At 34.3% G+C, this 18,817-nt stretch overlaps 1 protein-coding gene across 1 annotated transcript; it reads right to left on the bottom strand.

Moving 5' to 3' along the window:
* Positions 1-269: 269 nt before the first annotated feature.
* On the bottom strand, positions 270-2,718 carry LOC143621675 (hydroxyproline O-arabinosyltransferase RDN2-like). The gene is made up of 8 exons (XM_077093026.1): positions 2,173-2,718; positions 1,569-1,636; positions 1,281-1,482; positions 1,098-1,195; positions 947-1,007; positions 757-837; positions 426-539; positions 270-332 (listed from the first exon to the last, which is right to left on the bottom strand). Exons 1-8 carry the CDS (start codon positions 2,560-2,562, stop codon positions 270-272), a joined length of 1,077 nt encoding a protein of 358 aa, XP_076949141.1. The 5' UTR covers positions 2,563-2,718.
* Positions 2,719-18,817: the final 16,099 nt, after the last annotated feature.

Genomic DNA, 18,817 nt, shown 5'->3' on the forward strand with positions numbered 1-18,817 from the left:
TATAGTAAATTCAATACTTATCGTTTCTATTTAAAAAATAAAAAATAAAAATTTACGCCCTTACTGAAAACCTGGATTGCAACCTTGTAAATTCTTATTAAAGTTGTCAACTAAATATCACATTTGTTCGTCATCTTAAATCTCATTCCTACATTCTTCGCATAAAGTTTTAAAAAAAATGATCTTTCATCAGTTTCATTCCTACATTCTAAACAACTGAATGTTATAGTCTATCTCATTTCTCATGTTAACTTATTTGAATACCCTTATTATTCTGTATCCCAATTTGGAAGATTAGCGGTAGCTTCATTCAGCATCTTTACAAGAGTCACCTGCATACATTGATTCAGAGTAACATATCAAAATAGTGTTAGTCAAACAACACAAAACCGATTTATTCAAAGTATATATATACATATACTTACCACAGTTTCGGGAACTCCAGGCGGGGGCATAGGTATATTTCTCGGTATAGGTCCGTCTAGATGTGATCTCTTGTCGAATCGCCATTCTCCAATCTTTCCAACCGTTAACTCACCCTGCATAAATTAATAGATGTGCTAACTGTGAGAACCAACAATATTATTGAGCACAAAACCGACACATGCATCTTCTAAATCTTTGCATAAAAAGACTTCGGGGTTTGATATGTTCGACCCATTTTACTTGTTCTCGTTTTAGCTAAACAATATTCGACTTGTTTGATATAAAAGACGACTAGATCGACCTAAGCAAAAATATAAGAAGTGAACTTACCTTCATATTGTAGTCACATCCATAAGTGTAATGAATGATAAACGCTTTGCCAATTTTAGGTGCAAAGGGGGGCTGAAAAATTGAAGTCAAAAAGGTTTTTAAAGACATTAAACATTGCTATAGATTTGTTTATTTAGGATTTGACTACTACATAAGTATAGGAAAAACGGATTCAAACACCTCAACCATAAAAATCCTCCCGAAGAATATGCTTAACGCAATGCAAAGCGGATGCCACAGCATATCCATACCTGCCATAAAGGTAAAGCGTGTTGACCATGTGAGCGATATGTAAACGGGTCAAATGGTCAATCATAAAATTGTTACGATGTTTAACTCACATTTCTAGTACCCATCCAAAAGATTTATCGGTCTCTGGATCATACTTCATTCTTAAAGAAACATTCATCCATGTAGGAGTAATTTTTTCAAGTACATCCTGCATAAAGTCACTCAATTGCGTTACTTCACTTATGTTATACACATAATTATTAAATCACATAATAATTCTTTAATATCCGTACCTTCCTTATAATAACAGGAGAATTACCAATCGGGTCAATATTAGTTACTGGCCCATACTCGTTGGGGAAATATTTTCGAATTATTTTTTCGTTTTCTTCGGGCTCTATGTAATTAAACGGGAATGCAACGGGAACTATTCCTTGGGCCAAATTTGGGAGCGGGTTTACAAATAGGTGGTCAGGCTCTGCCATAAATATATATCTGCAAAAGGTTAAAAAATAAATCATTAACTTGTTGATAAGAATATTACTGAGAATGTGAGATTGGAATAAAGATGCTTTGCTTACTCCTCTTCAATAGTAGCCATCTTCAGCCATTGCACAAAGGCCCAAGGTCTATTTAAAACTACATAACCCTGTATGCCAAATAATAGTATCCATGATGTCATAAATCATTATATATTAAAAGTTGTATTACTGTTGAAAAAACAAGATTTTGTTTATCATATTTGACGCATGAGTTGTTCATATAAAAGTAAAAAAAAAATGGAAATAAAGTGGTCGGGTCAACTGACCCGACTCAAACATCACTTGACACATACCCAAATGTTTGCCCGTGAACCACGTGACTCAGGCATCCGTTTAACCCGTGACCTGTTTGACTTAGACATCTTTTGACCCATACCAAAAACTCACTAGTTTGACCCACAACAAAAAAGTACATGTTTGACCCACCCAACTTAGACGTCTTTTGACCCGTACCCAAAAGTTACTTGTTTAACCATGTTAAAAAGTTACCCGTTAACACGTGACCGCTCATTTTACCACCTATAGTATTGACCATACTACGATAATGTTGCATGAACTTTCTAACACATGGCTCCTAAGTCATAACCATATACGAAAAACAAAAGAAATGGATTAAAAAATAAAGAAAGATCCGGTCTCTTACTTTATCCAAACAATATGGAAGCTCATCAACAACAAAAGTTGGAATCTCATCCATCAGATTATCGGGTTGGTCCGCATGCAGGATCCGGGTAAACTTTCCCATCTCACATCCCGCCACATTTCTCATTCTCTTATAGTAATAATACATAATTCGGCTTTGCCATTTGCTATAAGGAGTATCTGAAGTTGTCATTGCCACATGGAACAACGCCTTTGGTCTTTCCAAATTATCATGCATCATAATATTATCAGGTTCATCCAATAACCCTCCATAATTCAACATTTTGTTGTGAATTACCATTGTTATTAAATTGTATGTTGTGACGAACGAACCGACGATCATAAGAACAATTAACAGTGTTGATGAATAGCTAATATTATTCCTTGCCATTGTAGTTTCTGTTATGGAATTTGCAAGTAAAGTCAATGGTGTGTAAGTCAGCTAGTTGACTTTGACTTTAACCACATAGATACATCAACAAGCCAAAAACTGAAATGTGATACTTGACATGAGGATAATGTCTACCAAATACAAGACCAGTTTGATACTGGCAAAATTCAAAAGCTTGGATCCCAAGTAAAATGCCAAATTAAAATGCATAAGATAAATTTCAAAAGTTGGTGCCGCAAATGACCTGATTGGTCCACTTGGCGGCACGTGGTTGGCTCAATTTTTTTTTTGTTTTTGTTTTTCTTAGTATATTTCTATTTTTTTTTTGTTTTTTTCGAAACAATTTTCTTGGTTATAACATTTTGTTTTCTATTTAGCATCAACACAATTGATTCCGTTCAAATTTGTGGCGGGTCACCGCCTTACATACATTACATACACAACTCAGAAACATACATATACACATACACATGCATATATATAACAATCATTTTATTGGTTATTAACCAATAACATAAATAATCGGTTTCGGTTTGTTGCATACATCATCATCATTCTCTGGTTCAATAATATTGGTTGTTCTCACAATTATCATATCTATAGATTACGACTATTTGCTACTATAGAAATCAAATTACCTTATTTGATGCCAAAAAAGCTAGAGAATACTACGATCAGACTACAAGAAACGAAGCGCACAAATGAACAGTGAAACCACCTTGTAACTATGAAAGCTGTTGCATCTTCATTCTTCTTCTTCTTGGTGAAAATAATATAAACAAGTATCTTGTAAACACCTTAAATGTTAATAAAGGGTGTCCAAATATTAAAAAATGAAATGAAATTAAATTAAGGAATGCAATCATTATTTAATGAATTAGATTCACATTAATTAATTTTTATACTTATAAGTTTAATATTGGCGTAGAACATTAAATTTAAATACATAAAAGATAAAGTAAAGCAAACAACCTTAAATGCACATGATTATAAATTCCAATACTTTAAATGTAGTGAAAATATAATAGAATAGTAACTAAGTTTCAAAAGTGTTATTATTAGGCCACTTATATAATTTTTTTATAAATTGGGTCACTAAATCTTCAAATCGGGTCACTAAACATGTTAAAACCTTTAATATAATAAAATATGAAAATTGAGTGACTTAATTGAAAAAATTTTTAAATTTGAGTGACCTAATTAAAATACTTTTAAAACTTTGTTACTATTCTATAAAATTGTTTCTTAAATGTATTATGTAATATATTTATGTAAATTAAAAATTAATTTGATCTAAATCAAGTTATTATGAAAAAATAAACGTGTGGACTTGGTTTCTATAGTTGATATGCTATAGGGTGTATCAAAACTTAAAAGCGCATATAAATATATACATATACTTAATGTGGTGAAACAACATTTTATTAGCAATCGATATATAAACATATCAAAGAAGGTTATAGAGTTTATGAACATGAAGAGAAAGAGAAACCGAAGAATTCTTACTCAAATCATGCAGTGTTTCTTGTACTCTTGTCTATACAAAAGACCCGATACTTAAATAATAATAATAATAATAATAATAATAATAATAATAATAATAATAATAATAATAATTAATTGAATATAAACCATAAGAAATAATATGGGCAAACTTTTAATATTATATTTTCTTTTTCTAATCTTTAATGCATACCAACTCTACTTTAAAACCTTTATTCAAATAACAAAGTTGCAATACCCCTATAATTAGTCACAAAGCTAAGTATTGCTAACCCAAGACATTCTAATAAGAGACAACAACTTCTATCAAGGGAAGGGAGTTAGCTTCATATTAACCTACTTTAAAACTATTAAAAGATTATATTTTTATTATAGTAAAAAATAAATGATGAATTATTTTTTTTTATTTTTTTTTGTGATTATATTGCCAACAAAAATATAAAAAAACAGTTCATCATTATCCAGTCATATTATTATTTATTAGAACAAGTTTTTTATTAAATTATTTGGTTGAATTAAATAGTATTAACATCTTTGAATTTATTGCCGTTAAAAAAAATCTTCAACTTATTACCTTTAAGATGTAGGGAGACAATAAAACTTTTTTAAAGAGAGAATAAAGTCATTATTAAATTATTTTTAAGAATAAACGCTCATTTTATTGGACTTTATAGTCAAACAATTAATACTACAAAGTCGTACGTATATATGTAATTAGAAGTTAGAGTTGAGTACAACTAGAGAAACATGTTATTAAATAAATATTAATATTTATAGAAAAATAATTAAGTTTCAGAAGTATTTCATTAAAGTGATGCAAAGGTACTTTTGTTTAGTCAATTTTTTATTATTATCATTTTAGCAATGAACAGGGATTTCATTAATCACCAAACGGAATATGTTTTCTTCACTATTACCCCGAACTTACAAATATTAATTTTACATTCTTTTTTTTATAAATATAATATACTTGTCTTTTTAAGTAAGTAATCTAAATAAAACATATATGAAACTTGATTATCTATTAGTGAATACTAGCTTTTATCCCCGTATTACGGGGTTGCTTTACATTATATTTTTTCTAATATTTATATTACTTATCGTAATAAATTTTAATAATATACTTAGGATTTGATGATAAAGGGTTTTACAAATAAATGAGATTTTATAACCCGGTTTAAAATACGATAAAACTGTTTCTTAATTATAAATACTATTTTTTTAAAAACGGATATTAATTTTTGGTATATCTCTATTTTATAGAAATTCCATATCAAATATTTGGTGTTGTTAATTATTAATTTAATGAGATGTTATAACACGTTTAAAAGTTACCTGAGTTTGGTGAGACCCATACCTGTGAATTCGGGTCAAATGTATGAGAATCCTTTATTTACAAATAAAGCAATCTGGTGACTTAAGAAAATTTAGGATGCAGCCATGGAGCTTTTAAAAGTTTCGTTTATATATATATATATATATATATAGGGGAAGGATCAAGAGAGAACTCCTTGTTTTGGAGAGAACTAGAGAACTCCTAAGTGAAGGGTTATTTTTGTAAATTGCCCTAATAGAGAACAACTCACGTCTTCTTTGTTTGCCCTGCATTTCCCTGTTCAATGATATCAAAAGAAACCCTAGTTCAACAAAAATTAGCATAAGCAGCTTCCAAATCGTGATAAATCGGTTATCTAAACCCTAATCAACGATTAGTTCAATCATTTAGCACGTCAATTGCAAGTATTTGTAATCCACTTGTTGTCTTCCTTAGTCATTCATGGATTTTTACTGATTTATTGTTTGTGTTTCATTGATAAACCGATTAGGTGTTGATTCGTCTGAAATTTGTACAAGCAACATTGACATTGTAATTCTAGAATTACACGAATCTAGGTTAAAATCCGTTGCTACTCGATGAAGGAACCTAATTTGTTTGATCGAAGTGCTCAACAGAATTCATTTGTTGATATTAATTCATTATCTGGCTATTTTAATGGTATTCTATTGCTATCTGGTGGCTTTTATCAACAAAGTAATATTTTATTATATGGTACATATATGTAATATAATGTTAAGTACTACATATATGCAATATAATGTACGCATTAACACATATTAGCTGCAAACATATGCTGTCACAACCCGACTTAGGGCCTAGGCGTGTGACCACAAGTTGGTACCTGTTTTGTAAATATATCAGAGTTTATGGGTTAATTTTAGCGGAAGACTTTAGGTTGAATATAATATTAATTTACATTGAAAATTTACTCGGGAATTAAATACCCGAGTATTGGTTTACAAAAGATATGTTTTCATATTACAAGGATTTTATATCAAAACGGAGCTATCTTGTACGCGCTTCTATCTTCAACAAGACTCCAATCCTTGCTAATGCTACTTATGCTTAATTACCTGCAATGGGTTGGAAAAATACGTCAGCTATATGCTGGTGAGCACGTATGACTCAATAAAACATTTTGAATGACGATTACAATACAAATGTAGTTTTCTTGACAATCTCAGCGGAAGCATTACTACTTCCGGTATATGTACCACTGCCCTACACACACAACGGTATTCCCCGAGCCAAACGGCCCTAAACTGAGAACTGGTCATGACCGTTTAAGCTCGTGGCTTCATTGCCTTTGATTGATTGATTGATTGAGCTTTAACAGTTATGTTTGGATCCATACACATGCGTATTCGGTCTGAGTTGATATTATTCTCTACTTTGTATTATAATGTTTTAGAGATTACTCGATCTCATGTAGACATTTGATTGACTCATTAAGACAAACACCCGTTCGTCTCATTGAGTATAAATATGTTTTGACTGATTAAAAAGGCTTGAACGTATTCACCTGTACCATCGGTGTTGTAAACCTTGACTGATTGATTGATCGACTGTGAATGATATTAACATGTACATAAATAGGTTCGTATGAATGTTTTGAATGATGTTAAGCTATGATTGTAAGCTTAACCTTGAAATCTTTTATCTTTGATTGTGAATGAAAACACTTGTTTTATGTGACGTTTGATATAGCATGCTTTGGCCTAATAGGTTCTATCACGTTGGTAAGTTTCTCCAGGTAAGTAAACGGGTCCCTCGGTTGATTGGGATTTATGCGAATTACTTTTCCTTAGGCAAGAAACTTACTACTAATGATATCCCCCTTCCAGTTACTACATGCCCGTCAAAATATCTCTTTTGTTTAACATTACTTCATCATGAAGTAACGTTTATGAAAACATGATTGTGAATGAATGCTTGTAAAATACGATCAAGGTTAAAGGCCATAGCCTTGATTGATAGTCTAAGCTATAATTCAAATCACTTAAACATAAATCCTACCTCAACTCGGGTACTTAGATTGTTAATACGAAAAGGCAGGATCTCGATCTACTCGCTTATGTGATTGTTTCTTGATTATAACTTCGTTTCTTGCACGAATATCGAGAAAACAGCACGTCGGCTCGCTACGGCAATGGGGCACGTTTTCCAAGGCTATGTGTGTGTAAAGAAAGGTGTGTTTGGGATGAAATGGGTTCATGCCCATCACCCCCCCCCCCCCCTTTTATAGCAAATCCTGGACCCCGTCGCGTACCGCGCCCGGTCCTTTGGGACTGGTCGCGTACTGCGACGCCGCAAAAATACACCGCCTTATGCGGTGGTGACACGTGGCCTGCCATAATGCGCCACTTGTCGACACGGTGTTCAACACGTGTCCACTGACTCAACAACCCCATCGCGCTACGCGATGAATTGTTTGTTACCCCGTCGCGTACCGCGACGGGAGAAGATTTTTATAATTGTCATTTTTGGTCCCTGTACTTTCAAAGTTAGTATATTTAAGCCTAAATTAAGAGGGTTCGGAACGTGGTGTTACATCCTCCCCACCTTTTGAATAATCTCGTCCTCGAGATTTATTGGAATAGATTGGGATACTTTTTCTTCATTTCTGACTCGAGTTCCCACGTATACTCAGGTCCTCGTCTTGAATCCCATTTGACTTTCACGAGCTTGAGTCGTTTGTGTTTGAGAAACTTGATCATGCTAACTTTTATGTGAATGGCTGTTTTACAAACTTAAGCGTTTCGTTGATCTTAACATCTTTCAATAGCATAGCAAGGGTTTCGTCGGCTAAACACTTGCGCAGATTAGATATGTGAAACACGTCGTGAATTCCTTTCATTTCATCGGGTATCTCTAAACGATACGCAACTGGTCCAATTCTTTCAAGTATCTTGAATGGTCCAACGAATCTTGGACTCAATTTTCATTTCTTCCCGAATCTTACTACACCTTTCCAAGGTGACACTTTCAATAAAACTCTAACGCCTTCTTTAAACTCTAATGGCTTGCGGCGAACGTCCGCATAGCTCTTTTGTCTATCTCTTGCTGCCTTTAATCATTCTCGGATTTGTATAACTTGATCAGTGGTTCTTTGAACAATTTCAGGTCCTGACAACTGACTATCACCTGTTTCTGACCAACATACAGGTGTTCTACACTTATGCCCATATAATGCTTCAAATGGTGCTGCTTGGATACTCTTATGATAGCTGTTGTTGTACGAGAATTCCATTAGAACGAGATGAGTTTCCCAACTTCCTCCTAAGTCGATAACACAAGCACGAAGCATATCTTCCAGGGTTTGAATTGTTCGTTCACTTTGGCCATCAGTTTGGGTTGATAAGCAGTCCTTAGGTTTAATCGAGTCCCCATAGCCTTTTGAAAACTTGACCAAAAATTTGAAGTGAAACGACTATCTCTATCGGATATGATGGATAACGGCACACCATGTAAGGATACTATGTTTTCGACGTATAAGTGTGCTAACTTATCCATACTATACGTTTCTTGAATTGGAATGAAATGGGCAGACTTAGTAAGTCTATCGACAATAACCCAGATCGCATCATTTTGACGAGAAGTTTTAGGTAACTTCATGATGAAATCCATAGTTATCATATCCCATTTCCATATCGGAATTTCCGGTTGTTGTAGTAATCCTAACGGCTTTTGATGTTCAGTTTTTACTTTAGAACACGTCAGACATTTAGCTACGTACAAAGCAATGTCTTTCTTCATCCCGATCCACTAATAATCAGCTTTTAGATTATGATACATCTTGTCACTTCCCGGATGCATCATGTATTTTGACTTGTGTGCTTCTTCTAAAATTTTATCTCTTAAGACTTCCGATCATTGGTACCCAAATCCTAGTACCAAGTCTAAGGATTTCGTCATTTCCTTTAATCAAGTGATCGATTGTACCATTTTCTTTTTCGGATTTAATGTTCCCTTCTTCTAGCGCCAACTTCTGAGCTTCTTTGATGTGACTTGCTAGATCGATTTTTAGTTCCAATCTAAGAGCTCGAACTCTCTTTGGTTTCTCATGTTCTTTTCTACTTAAGGCGTTAGCCATAACATTCGCCTTCCCTTCATGATATATGATCTCACAGTCATAATCATTAAGCGTTTCCATCCATCGCCTTTGTCTCATGTTCAACTCTTTTTGATCAAATATATGCTTCAAGCTTTTGTGATCAGTTTATATCGTGAATCTTACACCATACAAGTAATGTCGCTATAACTTCAACGCAAAAATTATAGCGCCTAATTCAAGATCATGCGTGGTGTAATTCTTTTCATGAGCTTTCAATTGTCTCAAAGCATAAGAAATCACTTTCTTTCCTTGCATCAAAACACTTCCCATTCCAGTGTGCGAAGCATCACAGTAAATGATAAAGTTTTCTAGCCCTTCTGGCAAAGCCAGAATCGGTGCATTGGTTAACTTTTGTTTTAGTGTTTCGAATGCTTCCTCTTGCTTCGGTCCCCATTTAAACTTAATTGCTTTCCTTGTGAGTGAAGTTAATGGGACAGCTATTCGAGAGAAGTCTTGAATGAATCTTCTATAGTATCCGGCTAAGCCTAGAAAACTTCGGACTTGAGTCGGTGTCTTGGTTCTCTCCCATTTGGTTATAGCTTCAATATTTGCTAGGTCTACTTGAATACCCTTCTCATTTATAACATGACCAGGAAATTGTACTTCGGACAACCAAAATTCACATTTCGAGAATTTGGCGTATAATTTCTCATTCCTTAGGGTTTCAAGTATGATCTTAAGATGAACTTGATGATCGTCTTTGGATTTTGAATAAACAAAGATGTCATCGATGAAAACAATAACAAACTTGTCTAAATATGGCTTACAAATCCGATTCATCATGTCCATAAAAGCTGCCGGAGCATTAGTGAGTCCAAAAGGCATCACGGTGAACTCATAATGTCCGTATCGGGTTCTAAATGCTATCTTTGGTATATCTTCTTCTTGTACCTTCAATTGATGATAACCCGATCTTAGGTCAATCTTGGAAAAACAACTTGCTCCTTGAAGCTGATCGAACAAGTCGTCGATTCTTGGTAATGGATACTTGTTCTTGATCGTGACCTTGTTCAGTTCTCGGTAATCTATGCACATCCTCATCGATCCGTCCTTCTTCTTTATGAACAAAATTGGGCTCCCCATGGTGACGAACTCGGTCGTATAAATCCTTTCTCCAAAAGTTCATCTAACTGTTTCTTCAGCTCCTTCATTTCTGTTGGTGCTAGACGATAAGGTGATTTGGCAATTAGTGATGTTCCTGGCACGAGGTCGATCTTAAATTCTACGTCTCGATCAGGCGGGGCTCCTGGTAGCTCATCAGGAAATACATCTTGAAATTCGGACACGATTGGCACTTCCTCCATCTTCTTTGGTTCGGGTTCTTTCGTTACATAGGCCATGAATGCAAGGCACTCCTTACCTATGCAATGACTTGCTTTAATCTTGGAAATGATTCCTACTTTTCCTCCTTCTTTGTCTCCGGTTATACGAATGGTTTTGTTATTGGGTGTTCGAATGTCGATGGCTCTATTGTTACATAGGATACGGGCTTGATTAAACGATAACCAGTCCATACCTAAAACTACATCAAAACCTGCCAATGTCATGGGTAACAATCGTACAGGTATGACGTGATTGGCTAAAGAAATTGTGGCATTATCTAAAGCCTCGGTTATTCTACTTACATTACCATCAGCAGTCTCGACTTCATAATGTTTATCTAATTTAACTAAGGGCTCATTTAATAGACTTCAAAATTTATAATCTATAAAGCTTTGGTTTGCACCCGAGTCAAATAGAACTCTAGCATAAACATTATTTATAGGAAACGTACAGGTGATCACGTCCAGTATATCAACTACTTTCTGGGTGTCTAGAATAAATACACGAGCATTTCTTTCTTGGCATCGGTCTTCGTACCGCTGCCATTTGCTCCAACTGTCACCGTCGTTGGTTTCTTTTTCGAACACTCGTTGCTATAATGTCCCTTTTCACCACATATTAAACATTCTATTGTTTTTCTTGTACAATTTGCTTCCACATGACCCGGTCTCTTGCAAAAATTACATGTAACCAAGTTGTTTGGTCGAAGACATCTTCCAAAGTGTCTCCTACCACAAGTCTTGCAAATGGGGCGACTATACACAAATCCCCCTTCTCTTTTCTTTTCTGTCTTTTTCACCTTTCCACCCACACTCGTTTTTCCCTCATCTTTCTTTCTCTCATCTCGGTTCCTCAACATCCCGTCCATCAAATATCCGGCCAACTCCATAGCAGATTCCATTGTGGTCGGCATATGTGATCAAACTAAGTCACGGATCTCGATTTGCAACCCGTAAATATAGCGCGTCACTTTATTGATTTTAGGAGTGACCAAATGAGGTACGATTCTACAATACTCAAGGAACTTGGTGTTATATTCCTTGAGATTGGTCCCCACAACCTTGTGGTTTCATAGCTTGGTTTGATTCTGATCCATTTCGTTAATCGGACAGAACTTCTTCAATATAGCTTTAAATGTTGCCCAGTCTAGATTGTATAAATTTTCTCTACCCTTTATTCCAGTCAGGGTATTCCACCACTCTAATGCCTCACCCTTGAACATCTGGGAGGTATATTGCACCTTCTCACTTTCCGTACACTTGCTTATTTGTACAATCGATTCCATTTCCTCCAACCATCGGGGGGTATGTATTACTCTTTTATCCCCGTGAAATTCTTTGGGGTTATAGACTTTGAACACCTTGAAATCACAACCTTCATGTATCTTAAGTTTCTTTGTTTTCTCATGGAGATTGTTTTCAGCAGTCGAGCTTTCATCACTCGCTTCTTTCTTTTTCGGTTCTTTCTCTTTCTTACTTTCCTTCTTTTCCGATTCCTTTTTAGATTCTTTCTTTGATTCTCTTTTCGAAGTAGCAGATTCGTTCTTACTTCAACTTGTTCTCTTATTAGATTGTGAGGCAGTATGACTTTGATCATGTTTCAATATTTCATAGATTGGATTCACGGCCTCTTTTATTAGATCACGGATACCAAGCACATAATTTTGTGGTATGGCTGTATATTTTCCGCAATTGCTTTTTCTTGCATGATTTCTTCGATTGTATTTCCTTTATTGTTTACTTGAGTTTCTTGATTACTATTTGCTTTAGACATGCTGTTACATGAATAAAACAAAATTTCAGAAAAGACACACTTTATATTACATTTATTTATCTTACAAGAAAAAGATCACAACAACTATAACAGTACATAGCCATAATTTCTAATCTTTAATCCATTTTGTAACAAGATTTTTCATCTTGTCACACTTCTTGACAATCTTTCTCTCTATTCTCTTTTTGTCCACTTTCTCGTTTCTCATCTCGTCCATCACCAAATTTGGCGGGTTCAGATATCCTGTTGGTACGGATGCGGCTGGAAAGAGATAAGCATTCTCTTGTGGATAGAGATGCGGGTTAGCAACTTATGCATGCATTTCTTCATCAGGGATGTTATTGGTGTAAAACTCCTCGATGAGATTTGCCTCCTCCCAAATCTCTTTTGCTTGCTGGGAGATCGATGGTATTGATCCCTTATAAGATGGAAAATAAGGATATTGATTCTCCTCATCTTCTTCCTTGGAATTCTCCTCTTCCTCGGGATCTTCCTCGGATTCATTAGAATTCTTGATTGGTGATTGAACTGATCTCTTTTTGTATGGTAAAATGACCCTCATCTTTGGCTTACGACTTGGTTCAGCAATGGTCAGTGGGATCTGGTATTGATAACCCAATGGTGGCGATCCGAATTGCCATCTTTGATCCGAGTGACAATTCATCCAGCTTGATGACTCCGATTCAGTTTCTTGTTTGATTTTACTCTGCACCTCCTGTTCCTCGGAAGGATGGTATGTTGGAATGTCGGAGGGGTAATACTGGGGAACGTTGTCCTCGGTATTATCAGATATTTCAATTGGAAATTGTTGACTGCCTGGGAGATACACAGGTTGGCTCCCGTATGGTAACACCGGATTGATTGGTTGATCACGATTGAAAAATCTAGTGTAGTAACTATTGCTACTTTCCATATCGGATGGTTCGTGAATTATTTTCGGTACTGATCATATGGCTACTCGGTGTCTACGACCAAAGTAGTTAATATAAGACATCTGCACTTTAGTTAGGTTAGGGATAGGAGGTTTACCAATCCTATCTTATCCCTACGGATAATAATAACGATGATAATAATGGTTAAAGCCTAGGTACTAATGTTTAATACCTAATTCGCTGAAACCGATGGCTCTGATACCAACCTGTCACACCCCGACTTAGGGCCTAGGCGTGGGACCACAAGTTGGTACCTGTTTTGTAAATATATCAGAGTTTATGGGTTAATTTTAGCGGAAGACTTTAGGTTGAATATAATATTAATTTACATTGAAAATTTACTCGGGAATTAAATACCCGAGTATTGGTTTACAAAAGATATGTTTTCATATTACAAGGATTTTATATCAAAACGGAGCTATCTTGTACGCGCTTCTATCTTCAACAAGACTCCAATCCTTGCTAATGCTACTTATGCTTAATTACCTGCAATGGGTTGGAAAAATATGTCAGCTATATGCTGGTGAGCACGTATGACTCAATAAAACATTTTGAATGACGATTACAATACAAATGTAGTTTTCTTGACAATCTCAGCGGAAGCATTACTACTTCCGGTATATGTACCACTGCCCTACACACACAACGGTATTCCCCGAGCCAAACGACCCTAAACTGAGAACTGGTCATGTCCGTTTAAGCTCGTGGCTTCATTGCCTTTGATTGATTGATTGATTGAGCTTTAACAGTTATGTTTGGATCCATACACATGCGTATTCGGTCTGAGTTGATATTATTCTCTACTTTGTATTATAATGTTTTAGAGATTACTCGATCTCATGTAGACATTTGATTGACTCATTAAGACAAACACCCGTTCGTCTCATTGAGTATAAATATGTATTGACTGATTAAAAAGGTTTGAACGTATTCACCTGTACCGTCGGTGTTGTAAACCTTGACTGATTGATTAATCGAGTGTGAATGATATTAACCTATACATAAATAGGTTCGTATGAATGTTTTGAATGATGTTAAGCTATGATTGTAAGCTTAACCTTGAAATCTTTTATCTTTGATTGTGAAAGAAAACACTTGTTTTATGTGATGTTTGATATAGCATGCTTTGGCCTAATAGGTTCTATCACGTTGGTAAGTTTCTCCAGGTAAGTAAACGGGTACCTCGGTTGATTGGGATTTATGCGAATTACTTTTCCTTAGGCAAGAAACTTACTACTAATGATATCCCCCTTCCAGTTACTACATGCTCGTCAAAATATCTCTTTTGTTTAACATTACTTCATCATGAAGTAACGTTTATGAAAACATGATTGTGAATGAATGTTTGTAAAATACGATCAAGGTTAAAGGCCATAGCCTTGATTGATAGTCTAAGCTATAATTCAAATCACTTAAACATAAATCCTACCTCAACTCGGGTACTTAGATTGTAAATACGAAAAGGCAGGATCTAGATCTACTCGCTTATGTGATTGTTTCTTGATTATAACTTCGTTTCTTGTACGAATATCGAGAAAACAGCCCGTCGACTCGCTACGACAACGGGGCACGTTTTCCAAGGCTATGTGTGTGTAAAGAAAGGTGTGTTTGGGATGAAATGGGTTCATGCCCGTCACTCCCCTTTTATAGCAAATCCTGGACCCCGTCGCGTACCGCGCCCGGTCCTTTGGGACTGGTCACGACGCTGCAAAAATACACCGCCATATGCGGTGGTGACACGTGGCCTGCCATAATGCGCCACGTGTCGACACGGTGTTCAACACTTGTCCACTGACTCAACAACCCCATCGTGCTACGCGATGAGTTGTTTGTTACCCCGTCGCGGTAGATTTTTATAATTGTCATTTTTGGTCCCTGTACTTTCAAAGTTAGTATATTTAAGCCTAAATTAAGAGGGTTCGGAACATGGTGTTACATATGCAAACCCTTGGAAACTATTATTAAACAAATTCTTGATGAGAGCTCACTATGTGCTTACATTAAGTCTTCATTCGTCTAAAATTTTGACTGTCGATGGCAAGTTTTGTGTCAGGTAAAGTGATTTGATTTGCCTTTCTTTTTTGAGTTCTTATTTGTTGTAGTTATAGATACATGTATTTTAATGGTTTATAAGCTGCATTTTTCTTTTGTGTAATGTTGTTTGTTGTACGTTTGTTTACAGACTTCACACCAGGTGTTCGAATAAATTTCCAGTTGGTTTTTTTGTTAGTGAAACATTAGTTTTGTGTTGTTTTAACTGCACGTGCATTTTTATTACTTTTTTTTTTTGCCAATGCATGTATTTTAATGGCTTAGAATATGTGTTTTATCATTTGTGTATAGTTGTTTGTTACCGATTATGGTGGTTTATGAATTTCACAGCAGGTGTCCGACTAAATGTCAGGTTTTGTTTTTGTTATTAAGCCAGCGTTTTGGAGTTATTTTTGACTGCCCATGCCATTCTTACTTACTTTGCATATGCATGCCTTTTAATGTATTAAAATATGTGTTTTATGCATATAACATCATACATAATGAGCCGGTTTATGGATTGTATACAAGTTTCGCCAGTTGTTGTTGTTTTTTTTTTTGTTATTGAAGCGTGCGTTTTAGAGTTTTTTTAAATAGCGATACCTTTTTTATTGTTTTGTAGATGCATGTATAATATCATAGACAGTGAGTTGTTCTTTGTTGTTGTAGACAGTTTCTTATAGGATTTTTATTTTGTGTTTTGCATTTGTGCATATCAGGTTTTCGAGTAAATGCTTTTGTTTTCTATTTTGGAATTCTAGTTGCGTATAAAAGTAGTATAGGTGTTTTTATTTATTTATGTTCTTTGGTGTATTGCTTTGTTGGGTTGCCATTATCTCTTTGAACGCGAATATAGTTATGTCATACTATTCATTTGTCTTTAACTAAATAAATTCTAATTTAGTTGCAGCGTTTAGTAGGTCTTGGTTTCACAGCAATCAGCATATAAAATAAGAACGCGCGCAACAAAGCACAAGTAAAATCACTTGTTAATAGTTAACACTCAAAGTGAAGACCATGCTCAATTTGATCGGGATGCCTAGTCGAGCTCCTATGCTGATGTTGCTTCAAGTTCTAGCAGTTCTGCTTGTAATCTCTTGCAATTTTTTGATGTTGAGCAACAAGGTAGCATTATATTTTATATAATACGTATATGCGGTATAATATCTTGCAATTACGTGGCGTTCAACAAGCAAGTCATGTACTACACACATGTAATACCGAGAGTTTTGTACATGTAATGTTGTCTAGTTATTACACAAATGTAATATCACTTTTTTGATTATTTCATAATTTGCATTTTGTTATATGTAACTTTTACCCAAACGAGTTCATTTGTTTATATGTGTATGTCAAATTTGATCATGTGCCAACAAAGATGAAGATAAATTAGCGAGATTATTGGTATTTAATGCTTGAAACATAATTATTAATAAAATCACCACCTATATTCAACATAATGTTTGTACTACGCATATGTAGTGTATGCTTTAAATAGTCTAGGTGCATTTTAACATCGTATGTCAACACCTAATTATAAGTTAAAACAAAGCAATAATATTAATATGTGATACGGTATTAATTCATGTATGCGATACAACAATAATACATATGTTTGTTGCATTAGTGCTACATATATGTAATACACCATGACTACATATATCTAATACAATTAATACAATCATATTAAATTGTTTTAAAAATATGCGTAACGGAAGTACTGCATATATGAAATCACAATACGGCATACATGCAATGTGATCCAACTTATCTAAACCATACATTCATATGTATTATATTACATATATGTAGCATAACTAAACAAATATAGCATTAATATTACCATCACAATATTTATCACCACCATATAAAGTACCATAATATTCATGTCATCTTAACACGTTCGATTCCAAATCCCAACACTCTAACAATATATAATCGTTTATTATACATCGCGTTAACACCAACAAATAGCTGACGGGGATGTGAACTAGTTCCTAGTACAAAGCTTGTATTTTTTTTCACGCCTTTAGTCTTATAAACTCCACATATTTGTCCAGTATACCTCCTTTGCTTTATGTTCCCCATCACCTAATTATAAATTAAAAGCTAACGGTTAACATTTATATATGATAAATTAGTACAACATATATGTAATACACCAGCACTACATATATGTAATACATTAGTACAATATGGTCGATCTGGAATTAATCGAAGAGTCGACAGTTTTACCTGATCTTGAGTCTGCCCTATATTATACATGTGATTTATGGTCCTCAGTGCATGGGCAATTTGGTCTCAGGTCGAGTTCAAGTACACAACAAAAAAGAAAAAAAATATAAAAGAAAACAAAAACCGAGTTGCTTAAAATTAATAAAACTGAAGGATTGACATAACCTTTTCAAAGGGAATATGAATATGTTTTGAGCCTTTAACCATATATTAAGCATTTTACTATTATAATAACATGCAACATCTAGCAGTGGCAAGATAAAGTAAATTGGTTTCCATATGATTTTCTACTGCCATTTTTTTATGCAAATAACGTAAGCCATCACTATCATAATATTATTCTGAGAAATATAATGATTTTAACATTAACGATAGTCAAACTTAACAATTACAAAGCAAAATTAACATGACAACATGTTACAATTCAAGTACCAACAATAACGAGTTCATTTAGACATTTCATCGAACAGTTGGAGGGCTTACCGAATCAAAATATTAATTAAGCCTATAGTGATCAGTTAAGCACCAAAATTGAACAATCATATCTAACTATACTATTAAAGCAATAAGCTTTAAGTCCATATCCCCCCTTCCTATTGGTTGATTCTCATACTTTCCATGTATATCAATGATTTCTCTAATTTTCAAGTTAATAAAATAAATCAATAATATATTAAATTAAGATTCATCAATGCTATTAAAGTATTATCTTTCCTCTTTCCTTTATTCTTTAATTTTTCATTTTGATTATTCTAATTAATGTATTATTTTAAAATCGTACCTATAGTTTCAAATACGAAATATTAAAAAAAATTCATATATTTTATTTTTTTTGGTTGATTTCATTCACCACCTTTGTTCTTTTTTTGTTGATTTCATTCACCACATGTGCTAATATTTTAGATAATATATAATATATAATTTAATTAATTACTTGTTATTTCATCAATAGAAGAGATTACAAAGTGGTGATAAAGTTTCATAGTTGACCTAAATTTTTTTTTT

The sequence above is a fragment of the Bidens hawaiensis genome, unplaced genomic scaffold, assembly GCF_021521415.1.
Source record: "Bidens hawaiensis isolate Kalapana, Puna unplaced genomic scaffold, B.hawaiensis_p1.1 tig00000326_1, whole genome shotgun sequence".
In the NCBI taxonomy this organism is placed as follows: Eukaryota; Viridiplantae; Streptophyta; class Magnoliopsida; order Asterales; family Asteraceae; genus Bidens; species Bidens hawaiensis.

Bases quoted from the DNA above. Each gene is read 5' to 3' on its own strand.
- LOC143621675 (XM_077093026.1), bottom strand. From the start codon at position 2,562: ATGGCAAGGAATAATATTAGCTATTCATCAACACTGTTAATTGTTCTT. The intron at 1,637-2,172 runs GTAAGAGACCGG...TTTGGCATACAG, and splicing joins TTCCATATTGTTTGGATAAA to GGTTATGTAGTTTTAAATAG. The intron at 838-946 runs TATGGTTGAGGT...TTTTTGACTTCA, and splicing joins ATATTCTTCGGGAGGATTTT to ATTTTTCAGCCCCCCTTTGC.